Source organism: Fusarium mangiferae (assembly GCF_900044065.1).
Source record: "Fusarium mangiferae strain MRC7560 genome assembly, contig: FMAN_scaffold004, whole genome shotgun sequence".
NCBI classification, from domain to species: Eukaryota; Fungi; Ascomycota; class Sordariomycetes; order Hypocreales; family Nectriaceae; genus Fusarium; species Fusarium mangiferae.
In genome coordinates, this window is record NW_024573924.1 from 197,392 (window position 1) to 211,682 (window position 14,291).

At 50.0% G+C, this 14,291-nt stretch overlaps 3 protein-coding genes across 3 annotated transcripts; all 3 read left to right on the plus strand.

The window, feature by feature from the left end:
- Positions 1-417: 417 nt before the first annotated feature.
- Positions 418-2,026, plus strand: FMAN_08653 (uncharacterized protein; the record flags this gene model as incomplete). Its single annotated transcript, XM_041829407.1, has 2 exons — positions 418-552; positions 605-2,026. 2 exons carry the CDS (start codon positions 418-420, stop codon positions 2,024-2,026), a joined length of 1,557 nt encoding a protein of 518 aa, XP_041680173.1.
- A 1,561-nt stretch (positions 2,027-3,587) lies between these two features.
- Positions 3,588-5,357, plus strand: FMAN_08654 (uncharacterized protein; the record flags this gene model as incomplete). Its single annotated transcript, XM_041829408.1, has 5 exons — positions 3,588-3,654; positions 3,751-3,833; positions 3,909-3,941; positions 4,000-4,374; positions 4,428-5,357. 5 exons carry the CDS (start codon positions 3,588-3,590, stop codon positions 5,355-5,357), a joined length of 1,488 nt encoding a protein of 495 aa, XP_041680174.1.
- Positions 5,358-9,140: 3,783 nt separating this feature from the next.
- Positions 9,141-10,907, plus strand: FMAN_08655 (uncharacterized protein; the record flags this gene model as incomplete). Its single annotated transcript, XM_041829410.1, has 3 exons — positions 9,141-9,338; positions 9,399-9,652; positions 9,704-10,907. 3 exons carry the CDS (start codon positions 9,141-9,143, stop codon positions 10,905-10,907), a joined length of 1,656 nt encoding a protein of 551 aa, XP_041680175.1.
- Between the last annotated feature and the right edge of the window lie 3,384 nt (positions 10,908-14,291).

Below are 14,291 nucleotides of genomic sequence, written 5' to 3' on the forward strand. Positions count from 1 at the left end.
ATCTGACTTTTGATAAGCAAGCCCGCCCACTTTAGCTTTGGCGCGCTTGATGCCATCATTCGTCAACCTCATCTCTAGCTCTCGTCTTTCGATATCACGTACATGAGAAACTTCAATCGAGTCCATTTTAAACCTCTTTTTTACCTCGGACAGTTTGAAATTTTTAATCTTTCTTCACACTCCTTCTTCTACTTTATATGCAGCGAAGCCGGAATCTTCCAACCACTTATTTACGAATGCCCAATGTATTGGATCTTATAAAACCGTGGGGTTACACCACAAGCGAGACGTAGACCGCATTCAATCTTCGTTCCCGCACATTTGAACTCGGTTCCTTTCCCCTCTTCTTGCTGTTCACCTGAGAGACATTATTCGAACCCTGTAACAAGAGCAGTCTGGATGATATAGATTGACAAGATGGCTGAAGGCGACATGGACTTGGGACAACTGTCCACTACTCAGCAGGAGGCTCTTGATCAATATACACAAGTGACCAACCAAGAGATCGGCGAAGCCATTCCGCTTCTCCGACGCTCCGAATGGAATGTTCAGGTATCAAACTCGCTTCTTTGCTCCTTTTCATCCTTCTGACGATACATCATAGATCGCAATCGCCAAGTTCTTCGACGGCGAAGTTGCAGACCCAGTAGCTGCAGCACAACAAGAAATACCCCGAGCGACAGCGCGGCACGAGAACCTACAAGAGAGCCTTTTTGATGAGGCAATTCGTGCCCCTCGAGCTTCACCACGACAGCGCACTGATCTAGCTCCGAGAATCGTGCCTCAGAACCCTGTCACAAACCGAACACCATGGTTGCTGGGCCTGCTCCTCACACCCTTTAGCTTAGGCTGGAGAGCTGCCTCGACTCTATTTCGGACTTTGATCTATGCGCTGTCCTTCTTGCCCGCCTCGATTCGACCGCGGGCTGTTACGAGCAGAATCTCGACAGGCTTCAGAGGCACCAATGGTCGACGACCTCTCATGCCTCGAGACACTGCCTCGAGATTCAAGCGAGAGTTCGAAGAGGAGTATGGAGAGAACGAGTTACCCTTCTTCGAGGGCGGGGTCGCTCAGGCGCATGATCAAGCCAAGAAGGACCTCAAGTTTATGCTTGTGGTATTGATGTCGCCTGAGCACGACGATACCGAGTCTTTCGTAAAGGAGACTTTACTGGCACCAGAAGTTGTAAGCTTCATCAAAGATCCTTCCAACAACATAATTCTGTGGGGCGGAAACGTCCTGGATTCCGAGGCATACCAGGTGGCTCAGGAGTATATCTGCACCAAATTTCCCTTCTCGGCATTGGTTTGCCTTACACCAAAGGAGGGCAGTACACGAATGGGGATCGTCAAGCGACTCGTTGGACCCATGCCCCCCTCCACCTACCTATCAGAGCTTCGAGCAGCAATTGAAAAGTACGGTGCAGATCTGGATGGAGTACGCGCAGAGCGAACAGCCCAGGAAGTAACAAGAAATCTACGAACTGAGCAAGACTCGGCCTACGAACGGTCACTAGCAATTGACCGAGAACGCGCACGCCAGAAGAGAGAAGCAGCGGCCGCCGCCGCAGCAGCAGAGAAGCGCGCGCAGGAAGAAGCAGAGGCAGCAAAGAGACTCGAGGAGAAGCGCGAGCAATGGATTGCATGGAGAGCAACAACTATTGTGCCCGAGCCACCAACCAGCGATAAGAGCGTGGTACGAGTCGCACTCAAGATGCCCGAGGAATCGGGTATCGGCCGAATTGTGCGGCGGTTCCCCCAAGATGCCTCCCTGGAGGACCTGTATGCCTTTGTGGAGTGCTACAGTGTTCTCAAAGAGGAGGGTGCAGCGGGTGGTGATAAGCCGAGGGAGTACGAGCACGAGTACAAGTTCCGAATCGCCTCAATTCTCCCCAGAACGGTGTACGAACCTAGCACAACAGTGACGATGGGGGAGAAGATTGGACGGTCAGGAAATTTGATTGTGGAGGACATATCACCGGATTCGGAAGATGAGTCGGACGACGAGGGTGATGACGAAGACTAGGAGGCGGAGGGTGGTCAGTCAGTAGCTAGCGCCAAGAGGCCATGACCAGCGGTCGTCTGTTATGGAGACTTTTCATGGCGGTCAAGAGCTTTTCATATAATGAAGAATAGACACGACTTTGACTACAAGAGGGTGTCGTGGGAGCATGTGTTGGAGGCCTGGGCGACAGGAAACGGCGTCGCTTATCAGATGCTCGCTTGTGGGCTACACCGGCGCAAAGAAAACTGCCGAGAGGTTTGAGTGTCTGTCGGACTTAGGTCTATACAACCTGAAGTCCGCAGCAATTTAACGAACACAGCGAGACCCCTGCCAACTCCACGACTTGTGTGATCTCTGGTTGTCAGATTCTTGAGACAAGCATGATCTTAGTAAATGAGGCTTACGCAGTTCAAGCTTACAACTTGACACATTCTGCCACTCACTATTCAACGGCGTCTACTGTATGTTTAAGGGTGCACTATAACAGTCTCTCCAGCTTTCAAACTTCGGGCCGCGTGTTAGAGATCCAGAAGAACGGCTCCCACTGTGGAGATAACGCGGATCTTCACCTTTTAGATGAACACTCCGCACATTGAAATGCCACGCGTTCTTGTTTGTCCGTCTCTCTGATGAACGATAGTGAGAAAGAGGCCCGGCACATCTCATGACAAAGCCCAGAGTGAAGCCAAGACACGATGCCAATACTAATGCTGAGGGGAGGGAATGCTAATGTCATGTGTTACGGCGGCGATAGAGAGGGGTTGATTGCGTAGGGTGATGAGGCTGTGCAACGGCGGCCGCTTTACAGTTGGGTTAGAGTAGTTATATTTGTTGATAATTAGACCATCGTCTAGAGCCTTATGTTTATTTGATGCGTAAATTGATGTCTTCTCTTTCCTCGCGTTTCAACTCTTTTTACCTATCGCAAGATTGCTCTATTTCGACCTTGTAGAACCCTGCAAATCCCAGCCCAAAGAGTGGGTGACGCACGGGGCTGTATTAGCGGGAGGCGCATCACGGACCCTTAACAACTCCGAACTTTGAATATCGACGAGACTCAACAAGAAGAAACGAACGAGTACAGCTACAGTTACAGAAGAGTTACGGGTAAACAACAATCTCATCACCGGACAATCAGTGTTTCCTTGTTGCTTTGTCATCATCTACTATACCACATCACTCGAGTTAAAAGCAACTTTGTCCTCAACCTCTTCAAACCAGTCCAAAAGGATCAGTACCCTTGCTACTCCCAGACAACGGCGCCAATCATTTGACGCTCGCTCCAACATCGTCAGCTCCGAGAGGCAGAAACGTACCAAGACCAACCAACATCACCGTTCGCTTCTGAAACCGTGATAGTAATTGCATTGCATCCCGGCGCCTTCCCATTTGAGCCTTAATTTCCCTACATCTTCAACTTTTCGAGTCACAACTTGACCTCAGCAACTTTGTTATTCCTCATCTACCAAACACCGCTATAAACTCCAGCATCATCTCGCCTCCTGTTCCAAGAAACCCCCCGATTCCTCCACCCCTAGAGTCGCCCGCTGTGGCGCGAGCTTCCAACACAGCCATGAAGTCCATGAAGGGTCTTGGTATGAGCAAGGTGCTCGGTAGCATCAGAAGAAAAGCCAGCAATGTCTCCAATCGTACGTATTCTCATGCGCGCTGCGTTGCGATCGACCTCTTTGGTTTCAGGCAGCCCAAAATAAACACTGCACACGTTCAGAGCTGACAAGTCTTAGGAGCATCTGACGGACCCTCCGGAGCTTCACCTTCAGGCACGACACCAGCCGGAACACCCGAGGCTACAGCTCACAACAGCGTGGTATGTCCCTATATTATCGCGCATCCTGCGAAGCCGTCCGTGTCGTCCGTCTGGCCATCGCTGACCAGAGCCTAGAAAGCATTTTGCGAGTCTGGAGGAAAGTCCAAGGTATGTTTTACAGTCGCCCCCTCAGACGTCACGGCTCAGCTAATCTCATGCGAAACAGCAAGATGAGGTTCTCTTTCTCCCTCCTATCGTCGATGCCGCCGAATCCTCCCCAGCCGCTGCCGCCGAATGCGCGCGCCTGATCCGCAAGTACCTGTCCAAAGAATACTTTTCAAAGCCATCATGGCAGTACAACGCAATCATGCTCTTGCGCATCTTGACCGACAACCCTGGTGCGACTTTCACGCGGAACCTTGACCAAAAGTTTGTCGATACTGCGCGTGGACTTCTCAAGGCTGTACGAGACCCCAGCGTGCGGCAGATTCTCATGGAAACACTCGATGATTTCCAGCACACCAAGGCGTACGACGAAAACTTGACTTTGCTCATTTCAATGTGGCAAAAGGAGAAGGAACAAGCTTATAAGAACTTCGGGGTATGTAACATGATTCGGGTTATGGGACCTTACATACTAACGAGCCGGTACAGGGACCGCAGCAGCCCATGATGTCGCCAGGCGGTTTCAACACGCCTCCTCCAAACCCACACTCGCAGAATTACTTCGCGAGACATCACACGAATAAGCGCTTGCCTGACCCTATTGAGCTGGCCAGCCGACTTGAAGAAGCCCGAACATCAGCTAAGCTCCTGGAGCAAGTTGTCATGAATACGCCTCCCGGCGAGATTCTCGACAACGAGCTTATCAAGGAATTTGCTGATCGATGCTCAAGCGCATCTCGCAGTATCCAAGGCTACATGACGTCTGAGAATCCCACTCCTGATAACGACACGATGGAGAATCTCATCGACACCAACGAGCAGCTGCAAACTGCGCTCAATCAGCACAAGCGAGCTGTCCTGAGCGCCCGGAAACAACTGGGTCTGAACGAACGATCCGACTCACAGTCGCCCAGCCTGACCCCTCAGATTCAGCCCCAACAGCAGCCAGAGTCTCAACCTGAGACCAACGGCAACGATCACTACTTCAGCAACGGATCTGGGTCAGGTTCCGGCAAGGGTAAAGAGACGCATTCTTACCCACCACCTCCAGGCCCTCCACCCCAGAATGGCGAGGGAAATTCGAACCGACCCTATGAAGAGCCCGCCGAGGATCCCTTTGCAGACCCTCAGCCAGGTAATTCTTCGTCGGTCCAACCACCATCCAACACAGCGACTCAGTACTCCGAACACGAACGCCTTGCATACGAGCCCTTCCATCCTGGCTTCAAACCCACGGAAAGCTATCTGGGCCGACAAGACAGTGCCATAGGTAAGGTTCACATGCACGGCGCTGGAGCTTCGACACCATCAGCCCAGCCGCCCGCACAACAACGACTCGACGAAGTCTCCGACGATGACATCTACGATGCGCCAAGTGGACCACCACCCAAGAGCAAGGAGCCTATATACCGGTACTAGAGGCGATGTTAGGAATGGATACACGCACACGGTGGCTGCTGTCCATAATCCAAGCGCCTCAGTTTACCGGAATTACAAGAATGTGTTGCGTTGCTTCAACTTGAGATGTCAACGGCCTGGGTCGAGTGACCCCAAATTTGTGAGGGATGGACTCTTTTGGAAAGGTGGAATTGTGTTTCTGGATCGACATTCTTGTGTTATCGTCCATGCATGAAATAGGTTGGCGCGGCGAAAGGGCAGATTCCCATAGCGTTCTTTACTTGTTGTACCTATCGTATCGTTAATTGCGTCAAGGCAAGGGCATCAATACCCGTTCTCAGCCCTTGGGACGACTTGTTCTTGATCCTATGTCTCGGTCAGTGTTTGAAGTTGAGATAGAATTTATCACCTTCCCTCATGAGGTTCCGATATGATATGTATTTCAGAGCTGTCGCATTAGGACAAAAAGGAGACAGGACATGTCTCAGCCCGAAGCATCTCCGAGATCGAAAATGTCGCGATATCCAAAGTTCAACCCACGAATTCAAGAGGTTTCCAATCGTGCCACGTTCCCCTCAGCCAGTTCGGAGTTGTTTATAAGTGTGGTTACTTTCAAGAATGCTGCGTGGCTTATGATCCACCAGGTCGGAGCCTTGGAACCTGCTGACATCCAGAATTGACGTCGGACAGACAGATCTAGACCCATGCATGCCTTTTAGGGTTCACTGCAGATGCAAATCTCAGGTTTATAGTCTCGAGTCTCGGACTCGACGGCGTGGCCAAGGTATCTCTTGCTTGTCGTTGATGAACAGCAACACAAACATAAACCGAGACATGAATGACAACAGACAACGGTCGTTCATCCACACTGGTCGTAGCCCTGTGTGGAAACACATTGAAACGGCGCGATGCAACGTAAAATGGTGAAACCGTTGAGAGCGCGCATCTTGAAGCATTGAATCTCAGTACGCGGTACCTAGACGTAAACCCCCCAGGATCACTGACTGGGAACTTGGAAGGATTATGTGATTGCCGTTCCGGGCACTGCGACTAATCAGTCGATGTAACCATGAACAGCGTTTACCGAGCCAGTCGCATTTTACGACGACCTGACCACAATCACCCCACCTGAAAGCCCATGCTCAATTGCTACCAGTTATCTGCGATAGGCAGTTGGCATATTTACGATGGGACAATATGCATTGACCGTCACTATCATCACTGCTTGAATGTCTATAAGGTCAAGACCGTTACTTGTCATCAGATCATGTCGGCTATCCTTGACATGAACAGGAGGGGAATGGATGAGAAGTCGTTGGGTTGCACTGCAGGAAGCAGGTTCCGTTGACTTGATTCCGAAGATACAGATGACGCTGTACATGGCTATCGAGGAAGCATGAACAAAATCCTTGACGTCATTGTTCCACCGCTTCACCATCTAGTTTGGAACTGGTCTGCCCCGCCTTCTGAGGACACACGAGATGTAGGAGCATAACGTTGCTGCGATGTAATATTGAAGTCGCAGCTGGAAGCTGATGAGTCGTGCAAGGATACTCGGAAAGTGGATGCACCGAAAATGGATTCGAGATTGACAACTCCCGGTGGATGAAGAACAATCACAGAGCAGGCCTCAGGAGATTAACAAACAAATCCAGGGATAAGATGCGACAGGTCAGTTGTAGAAATGTTAAAATGAAGTTTGAGCCTTAACAGACTGGGGACTGTTATAAGTAAACGGGAAAGCTCACCATAAAAAGCAATCACCTGTCAAACCCCATGCTTCCTTCCAGAAAAACACAGCAACAAATCTTTAATTGCAAGGAAGGCACCAACCATGCCCACAGGATCCGTAAGGAAGCAAGGACTGCTGGGTACCTACCTACCTACCTACCTAAGTAGGTACCTATCTAACAATACCTGCCTGACATGGGAAGGTCTCACATGACAGCTGCCATTTTCCATTGAAGAGCCAGGCAAGCAAATTTCATACTCAAAGCGACAACTTGCATTGCATTTGATGGCATGCCTGAAGCTGATATTACCGCAGCGGCCGGGATCTAGGGTCGATGAGCCGCCAACAAGCCAAGCCATTGGGATCCATCGCTAGACCCAAGAAAGGAAATGCTTGCTTCAACGTTTAAATCGACCTATAGCGTTGGAGTCAAGGCCAACAAAGGCTCAAGCACAACCCGATATCTCAAGCGACAAATCTTCATGTGGCTTTTCCTGCTAGTGCATCGGCCGAGATCTTTGTCGACCCATCAACACTCGAGCCAGTCAAACTAGGATCTCGGAAGAATGCGATTGAATGCTCAAGTTTCTTTTCTCCCCGCTGCGTCCCGCACCGTGGTCCGGGGCGTTTCAACAACTACGATTGGTTCCAGACATTGAAACCATGAGGGGCCGCCGTTCCCTTCAATTGGGTCCATTTTCCCGATTCGGGGAACTCTTGCGAGAATATATCAGACCTTGACTTTTACTTCTCTGTATGACAATGGAAGCGGGAGCTGCCCGCACACGGCATCAATGTCACAGGCCATTCTATTCGATGGTTTGCGGTCTCCTATTCAATGCGACGAAGCTTGTTCTCTTCTGGATAGAACCACATGGCCTGTTGCGTACGCAATCTTGCTCTGTCTCTCGTGTCTTTCTCCCGCCTCGGCACGACTAGACTCATCACAAGATACGGCATCACATTCGACTTCTTTCTTAAGCTGGGTCCCCGCCCAACGACCGAGGTCGTTGGCATGGCTATCCTGGTTCCAAGACGCTCTTTGGGCGTGATGATGCATCGAAATTTCCCAAATTCCGATCAACATTGGCCATTTCTTCTTATTCTCATTCTCATAGAGACGACGTCTCATACGTGGCATCGCAAGAATCTCCTCCATGTTCTGTACCTGATGTCGTTTTACACACCATGTCTCTGCTCTCTGTCCACTATTCGTCCCGTCTCCTTAGCTTCCTGTACAAAGCCATAACGGCGACAATAGCCGGCTTTGGCTTTGGCTCCATGTCTGCCTCTCATCTGTCACCTCCCGAACCTGGATTAGAACCCTGGTTTCTTCGTCGTCCACACTTTGCATCTCCTACCTTTCTTTGCTTTCTTGGCCTCTCCCCACAAGGGAACCCCGATCTTAATCGCTTCGGCGGCTCAGCCATCTCCACACATCCCTCCTAGACTCTCCGTATTTAGTCTGACTCTTTGGTCACTCAGTTGTCTCGAGATAGTCCGAGCTTCTAGCATTTGTCTGGCGTTTTCTTTCCTTTCGTGACATGGCCATCACCATCTCTCGTTCACTTCCTAGTTAGGCATCTGTTGACTGTTCTCAACATTCTCTCACCGACAATGTATCTCGCTCATACATGGCTCTGCTGCTCCTGACTTGGGCAAAGGACGTGACCATACATAATCCTGGTGGATATCATTCCACCCCTCCCGCCTTTACTCTCATATCCTGGCAATTAACCCTGGCATGGTTCCGTCTTGCTGGAACCGCTCTGCTTTGATGGATCATAACTCCATGTCGAGCGAGGATACTGTGTCTAAGTTGATTCCCAACCCGCATGAGGCTTGCCCGTCTTCCATCCTTCGTTACTTTCGCCTCAACTAGTCTAGTGTCATCAAACAAAAAAGTAGAGTTTACGCCCGGCGGTCATTGCCGGGCATCATCTTAGCTGGCCGACTGATACATAGTCGAAGCAGCGTCCTGCCCATCAGTTCTTGTTATTCACAAATCCGAAACGATTTCTCCTTGCCAACATATTCTTTGACCCCATCTGCTCGGAGCCTGGCATCTTACCATGCTATCTATTACCGAACTATTGGTTCCCGCACCCTCCATCACGCTATCGTACTCTGTACCACCAGCTCGGCCCTGCCTTTCACCCAGGTCATCGGAATCCTCTTATTGCATGGACACTTCGCACAAGGCTCCGACTTTGCCAGTTCTATCTTTGAATCACCTGAGCTCGGAACTTCTGGCTCTTGTGTTCGAACAGGTATATCACAACAATACAACCAATTTTACCGATAGTATTTTATACTAAATGCTACATTAGCTTCGTGAGATAGACTCACCAACACTCACGTCTGTGCGTCTAGTCTCTAAGAGGTTCGATGCCATAGCTACACCGATCGCCTACCGATTCCTGACCTTGAACGAATCTCTCGTCGCACCAGATGCTGAACAACGCTATCCTAACGTCTCTCGGCACATCTCACATCTCACAAATCATGTCACAATACGAAGCAACTTGGACCCCACAAGAATCACTGGAATATTATCTTGCATCAAGCGATTAAAGTCGGTTCGGTACTGGCACCCATTCTCGATATCCTCGTTCTCTTGCTGATAGTTTAACAGATGGCAATACATAGATGGCGACATTCCTGCAGAGGGTCTGTGGTCACCCTCGGAGCTCCGTCGCCTGCATAATTGCAACTCGAATAGCACCCGACTGTACATCGAGGACCTCCCCCTGCGACGAGACTACAATGGCAATCCATTGGAAACTTTTACGAGATCGATTCCCTCGGAGCTGTTGGCGTCATTGAAACTCGCCAATCCGATGCCGGTGCTGTCAACGAGGCTCAACTCGTTAAAGCAGCTTTTGGTCCAATCTCGACAGCTAAAAGCACTACGCTATGAAGATCGAGGGCAAGGCACGTGCTTCAAGTTCTCTCCTGGAGAACGAATGCCACCCATTGTAGACTTGATGCTACGGTCATACGACTGGAGCCACACAGTTGAGGATGTCCAGAAACATTGGGATTTCTCCAAGATACAGTCGCTCGAGTTGATTTCTGTGCCCATCTTCAACTTCCTTCGCTCAGTGCCTTTCCGAGAGTTCTCGGCGTTGCATACACTCCACGTGGAAGACTACAGTGCCCATCTGTCTGACAAGAGAGAAGATGCCACCATTGGGTTGAACTTGTTGGTGAAAGATCATATCGAGGCACTCGAGATCCTGAACATGACTTGCCATACCCGATTGCTCCAGCTTGAATCTATTGCAGCACATCAAAGGTCGCTACAGGTACTACGGCTGAGGGACCACGTTGGGTTCTCAGAAGATGACCAGAAATGCCCAACCCTGGCACCTGTTGACTTAGCTCAACTGGGTCAACAGCTAAAGTGTGTTCACACTCTTGAACTTGACCTAGACACCAGACTATGCGATCCCACTACCTTTCTCAGGGCAATATGTGTCTTCCCAGCTGTGCATACGCTGACCTTACACGTCCAAACCATAATCCACCCTCTAGAAGAGGTGTCTCCAGGAGTCGACCGTGATCGAGAGGCTGCGATGCAAACCTTCAAACTACTTGTGCAGGAGAAGGAGAGACTCGGCTCGCATACACCTTGGAAACATATCGTACTCAACGTCGGAGGTTGGAAGCGAGTCATGGTGCGGCGATTGGGTGATGTATGGCGAAGAAGGAACGAGATGGGCATTTACGCTGAAAGATGCTTTGTCTATGAACGCGATGCCCGCGACGGAAATGTCACAGTGCGCGAAGAGGTCTGCGTTGAGAACACAAGTCGCGGAGGAAGCCCAAGCCCTTGATGGTATCATCATAACTGCAGCGAAACTATGCATCGATGCTCTCACCGAAACACCATCCACTTTGCAACACCTTGCTACCGGTTACATATATACATGCACGTCGGCAAAGACATTACATTAGAAGAAGCATTGCATCAACGTGCGTCTATTGGACTAGGCGCCTGGCAAATATAACGAAGAAACGACTTGATGAGCATAAAACATAAACATAATATATAGCCGTTACATATTTCGCTCATGTTTCCGAGTTTGACTCCCTAAACCGTATCCCATTCTCTTATCATTCGAGTCTACCAGCTGTACGCTGCCTCAATAGCAACTAGCCTTTGGCTGGCGGCATTGAAACTGACGCGTAAATCTCAATGTTATCCCCAAGTTCCTCTCTGAACACACAATAGATCCTACAGACACCCTGGTAATCAGAATCCATGTCACTTATCGACACTCTCTTTCGCATCCTACGGCCTGCCCCCAAGCAGCAAGTGCATTTATCGCCCATTGAGTGAGATCCCAAGATGATTGCGTATTGAGAGTTGTGCTTCAGTACCGCCGTCTCAATCACTGTTCCAAGCTGAGGACTGACGCCAGCCTTAAGGGCATGGTAGCTCAAACAAGACCCCAGCAACAGGTCAATTGAGCTCCGAGCTATCGAGAGATCTTCTAATCCATAGGGTCCAAATCTCCTCTTCAGCATAGAGCCTTTGCCTTGTTCTTTAACGACAGCTACCATATCTTGTCGTAATAGCTCATGGCCAACTTTTACTCGACTCCAAGCATGATACCGATGTATACAGGCCAACCTTTCGTGATGTACTCTCAATTCCTTTCTCGAAAGACACCTTTCTTATGTTTACTTAACCCCCCCAGAGTCAGTCGACACCTTTTTCAATCCTTAAACACCTCTGGGTAATTTTCGTCTTCAGCAGGCGTCGAACGTAACTGCGAGCGAAGAGCCAGGTACCAGAACCATTCACCCGGAGGCCGTTCAAGGGAAAGGGGCTTCACTTTCGGCTGCGATGGCCCACCGTGTTCGTTCAAAGCATGTCGACGGCCTCTCAACACACCAGACTATTATATCCCTTGTAGCGTTTGCACAGGAAATGTCAATCACCCACAAGATAAGAATACTTCGTCACTAGTCGAGATCGTGTCAGATAGACTAGATATAGCGAGCTGTGTAGTCTTCAGCTGAAGTTCATCGCCTCCCTCTCACACTATCGATTCGATCTTGTCATCTATGCCTCATGACTGGCTATTCAATACCTCCCCATTTTAGATGGAGTATGTAATTATCCGGAACGTCGCGAATCTCCATCTCGGTCGAGACCCTCACGGGAGAATTGGCCAAACTACTCATGAGCGACACGCCACGGGCTTGCCGTGAATCGGGATTTCCGACAGAATCAAATAGACCAAGAGGCTATCTCCAGGTTACTGATGAGCTAATGACTCACTACGAGCCTTATGGTCTGTAAGGGAGTCTGTTCTCTTGACTCGGTTCTATTTTGAGGGTCTTTTCGGGCCCATCGTATCCAGCCTGGCCACGGGGAGGCTGGGCGGCCAAACCCGAAGCCAAAGCGATAACCACTTTAGCTTGCATTGATGCGGGAAGTTGAGGGATATGCCCAATAGGTTCATCCACCTTGGGTCTCGGTCTTGACGACGGTGGAATCGTAACACCAAGCCCATAGACGGTCTCTCTAGAGCCAAAGTTAAGTGCACCCTTGCCCCATCTTGCCTTGCATGACGTCCTAAAAGCCACCCCTGTCGTGTGTTGGTTCCATCCCTTCTTTACCCGCGCGGGCCTTCCCGTCCCTTCTCTTCAGCCAACACACATCATGATATGTCGCGATGCCTCATGGGTCCAGATACCAAAATCACTCAACGCTACTTAGCCACCAACCTCGTTCGAAAGGAGACGGACTCTGACCGGTTTCTAATTGAAGAGAAAAGGGCCAGGCGTCTTGTTTCTCCTTCACACAGTGTGGAGCGTGCTGTTGTGTCTCCGGGTCTCCGGCCCGGCCGCATTAGTCCCCTTAAGGCGACGAGTGTCGCCCAAGCGAGACGTACGAAAGTGGAAACCAGAACAGCTGTAGACATGGGCAATGGATCGAGAGAAAGGTAAGCTCCGAGGTCGAGTATCAGCAACCGATGCGAAGAGCTGAGGAAAGCAAGTTACAGGGTACCAAATGGTTGATCTGAAGCCCTGCAGGGAATTTGGCCGACGGGCAAGGAGCAAGGAACGAGCCAGAAGAATCAAACAAAGACATAGAGGCTTTTGGTTGACAAACGCTTTCCAGAGATGTCTAACAGTAGAGCGTTCAACGAATGGCGGTATTTAACGACCAGCCTTGCTGGAAGGTTCGTATCGGTTGCATGTCTCGATGAGAATTCTCAAATTGCAAAGTGACAACCAGCAAGCCCATTGATGAACCACAGAAGCCGTGATAGAACTGCCGAGAAGAAGGCCAGCAGCAAGTATAGGGTCCGTGCTTATCAAAGTACTGTTGCTTAACTTGTATCAACAGTAAAGTCATCGAGACTTTTGATACCATCTTGCCCTTGACCAGCTTCAACTGTGAACATATGCAGCAGCAACTTGGTAATGTCCAGTAATCCCCGCAAGGCATGATCTCCAGGAGCTAATGGCAGGGCGCAACCCAGGACTCTTGTCTGCAAGCATATCATGTCTAAACCAGACCAAGACAGCGAGCCGACAATCACGAGCAATTCAGCACTATTTCTTTCTTTCCCTTTGTTTCATTGTATAATCGTTCGCCGCCGAGTTGGGTTCTGGGTTCGAGTCTGAGTTTGGTTTATCAAACATCTGAATAGCTTGACTGCCATAGCCAAAACTGTTTGGCCCCTTTAGCAAGTCAAGCAGAGTTGAGCTGCCCGCTGGTTATGGGTTGATCCATTCTTCGAAGGGGAACTTGGGCTTGGTGTCTCCTATCGTTACGGTATGACGATAGAATTCTGGTCAGCAGAAATCTTGAAGATGGTAGCAATCGAAAACAAATGGTTTTTGTTTCAATGTCCAGTTGGACTTGATCATCGTTGCCTAGTGGGCATGTCTGATCAAAGCCCTTGCATCGTCTTCTCTCAAGGCGACCTGTCTTGTCTTGACGGAACTGGCAGCAAAGTGTCAATTGTTGATTCGTGCTCGGGAGCAAGGAAGTCCTAGGTTGGCGATTCCAGGCGCAAGTACTCTGGTCTTGATTCACACTCTGAAAGAATCGAGTAGGTCACGCGGAGACTCAGGAAACTCCTGTCCCTCGTCTCGTTCCTCTTGCCGGAGAAGGCTGTTCCCGTTCCAGGCAGTTGGGTATCCATAAACGTCAAGACCAGCCCGTGGCGTCAGTGGTTCCAGACGATGCAGAATGG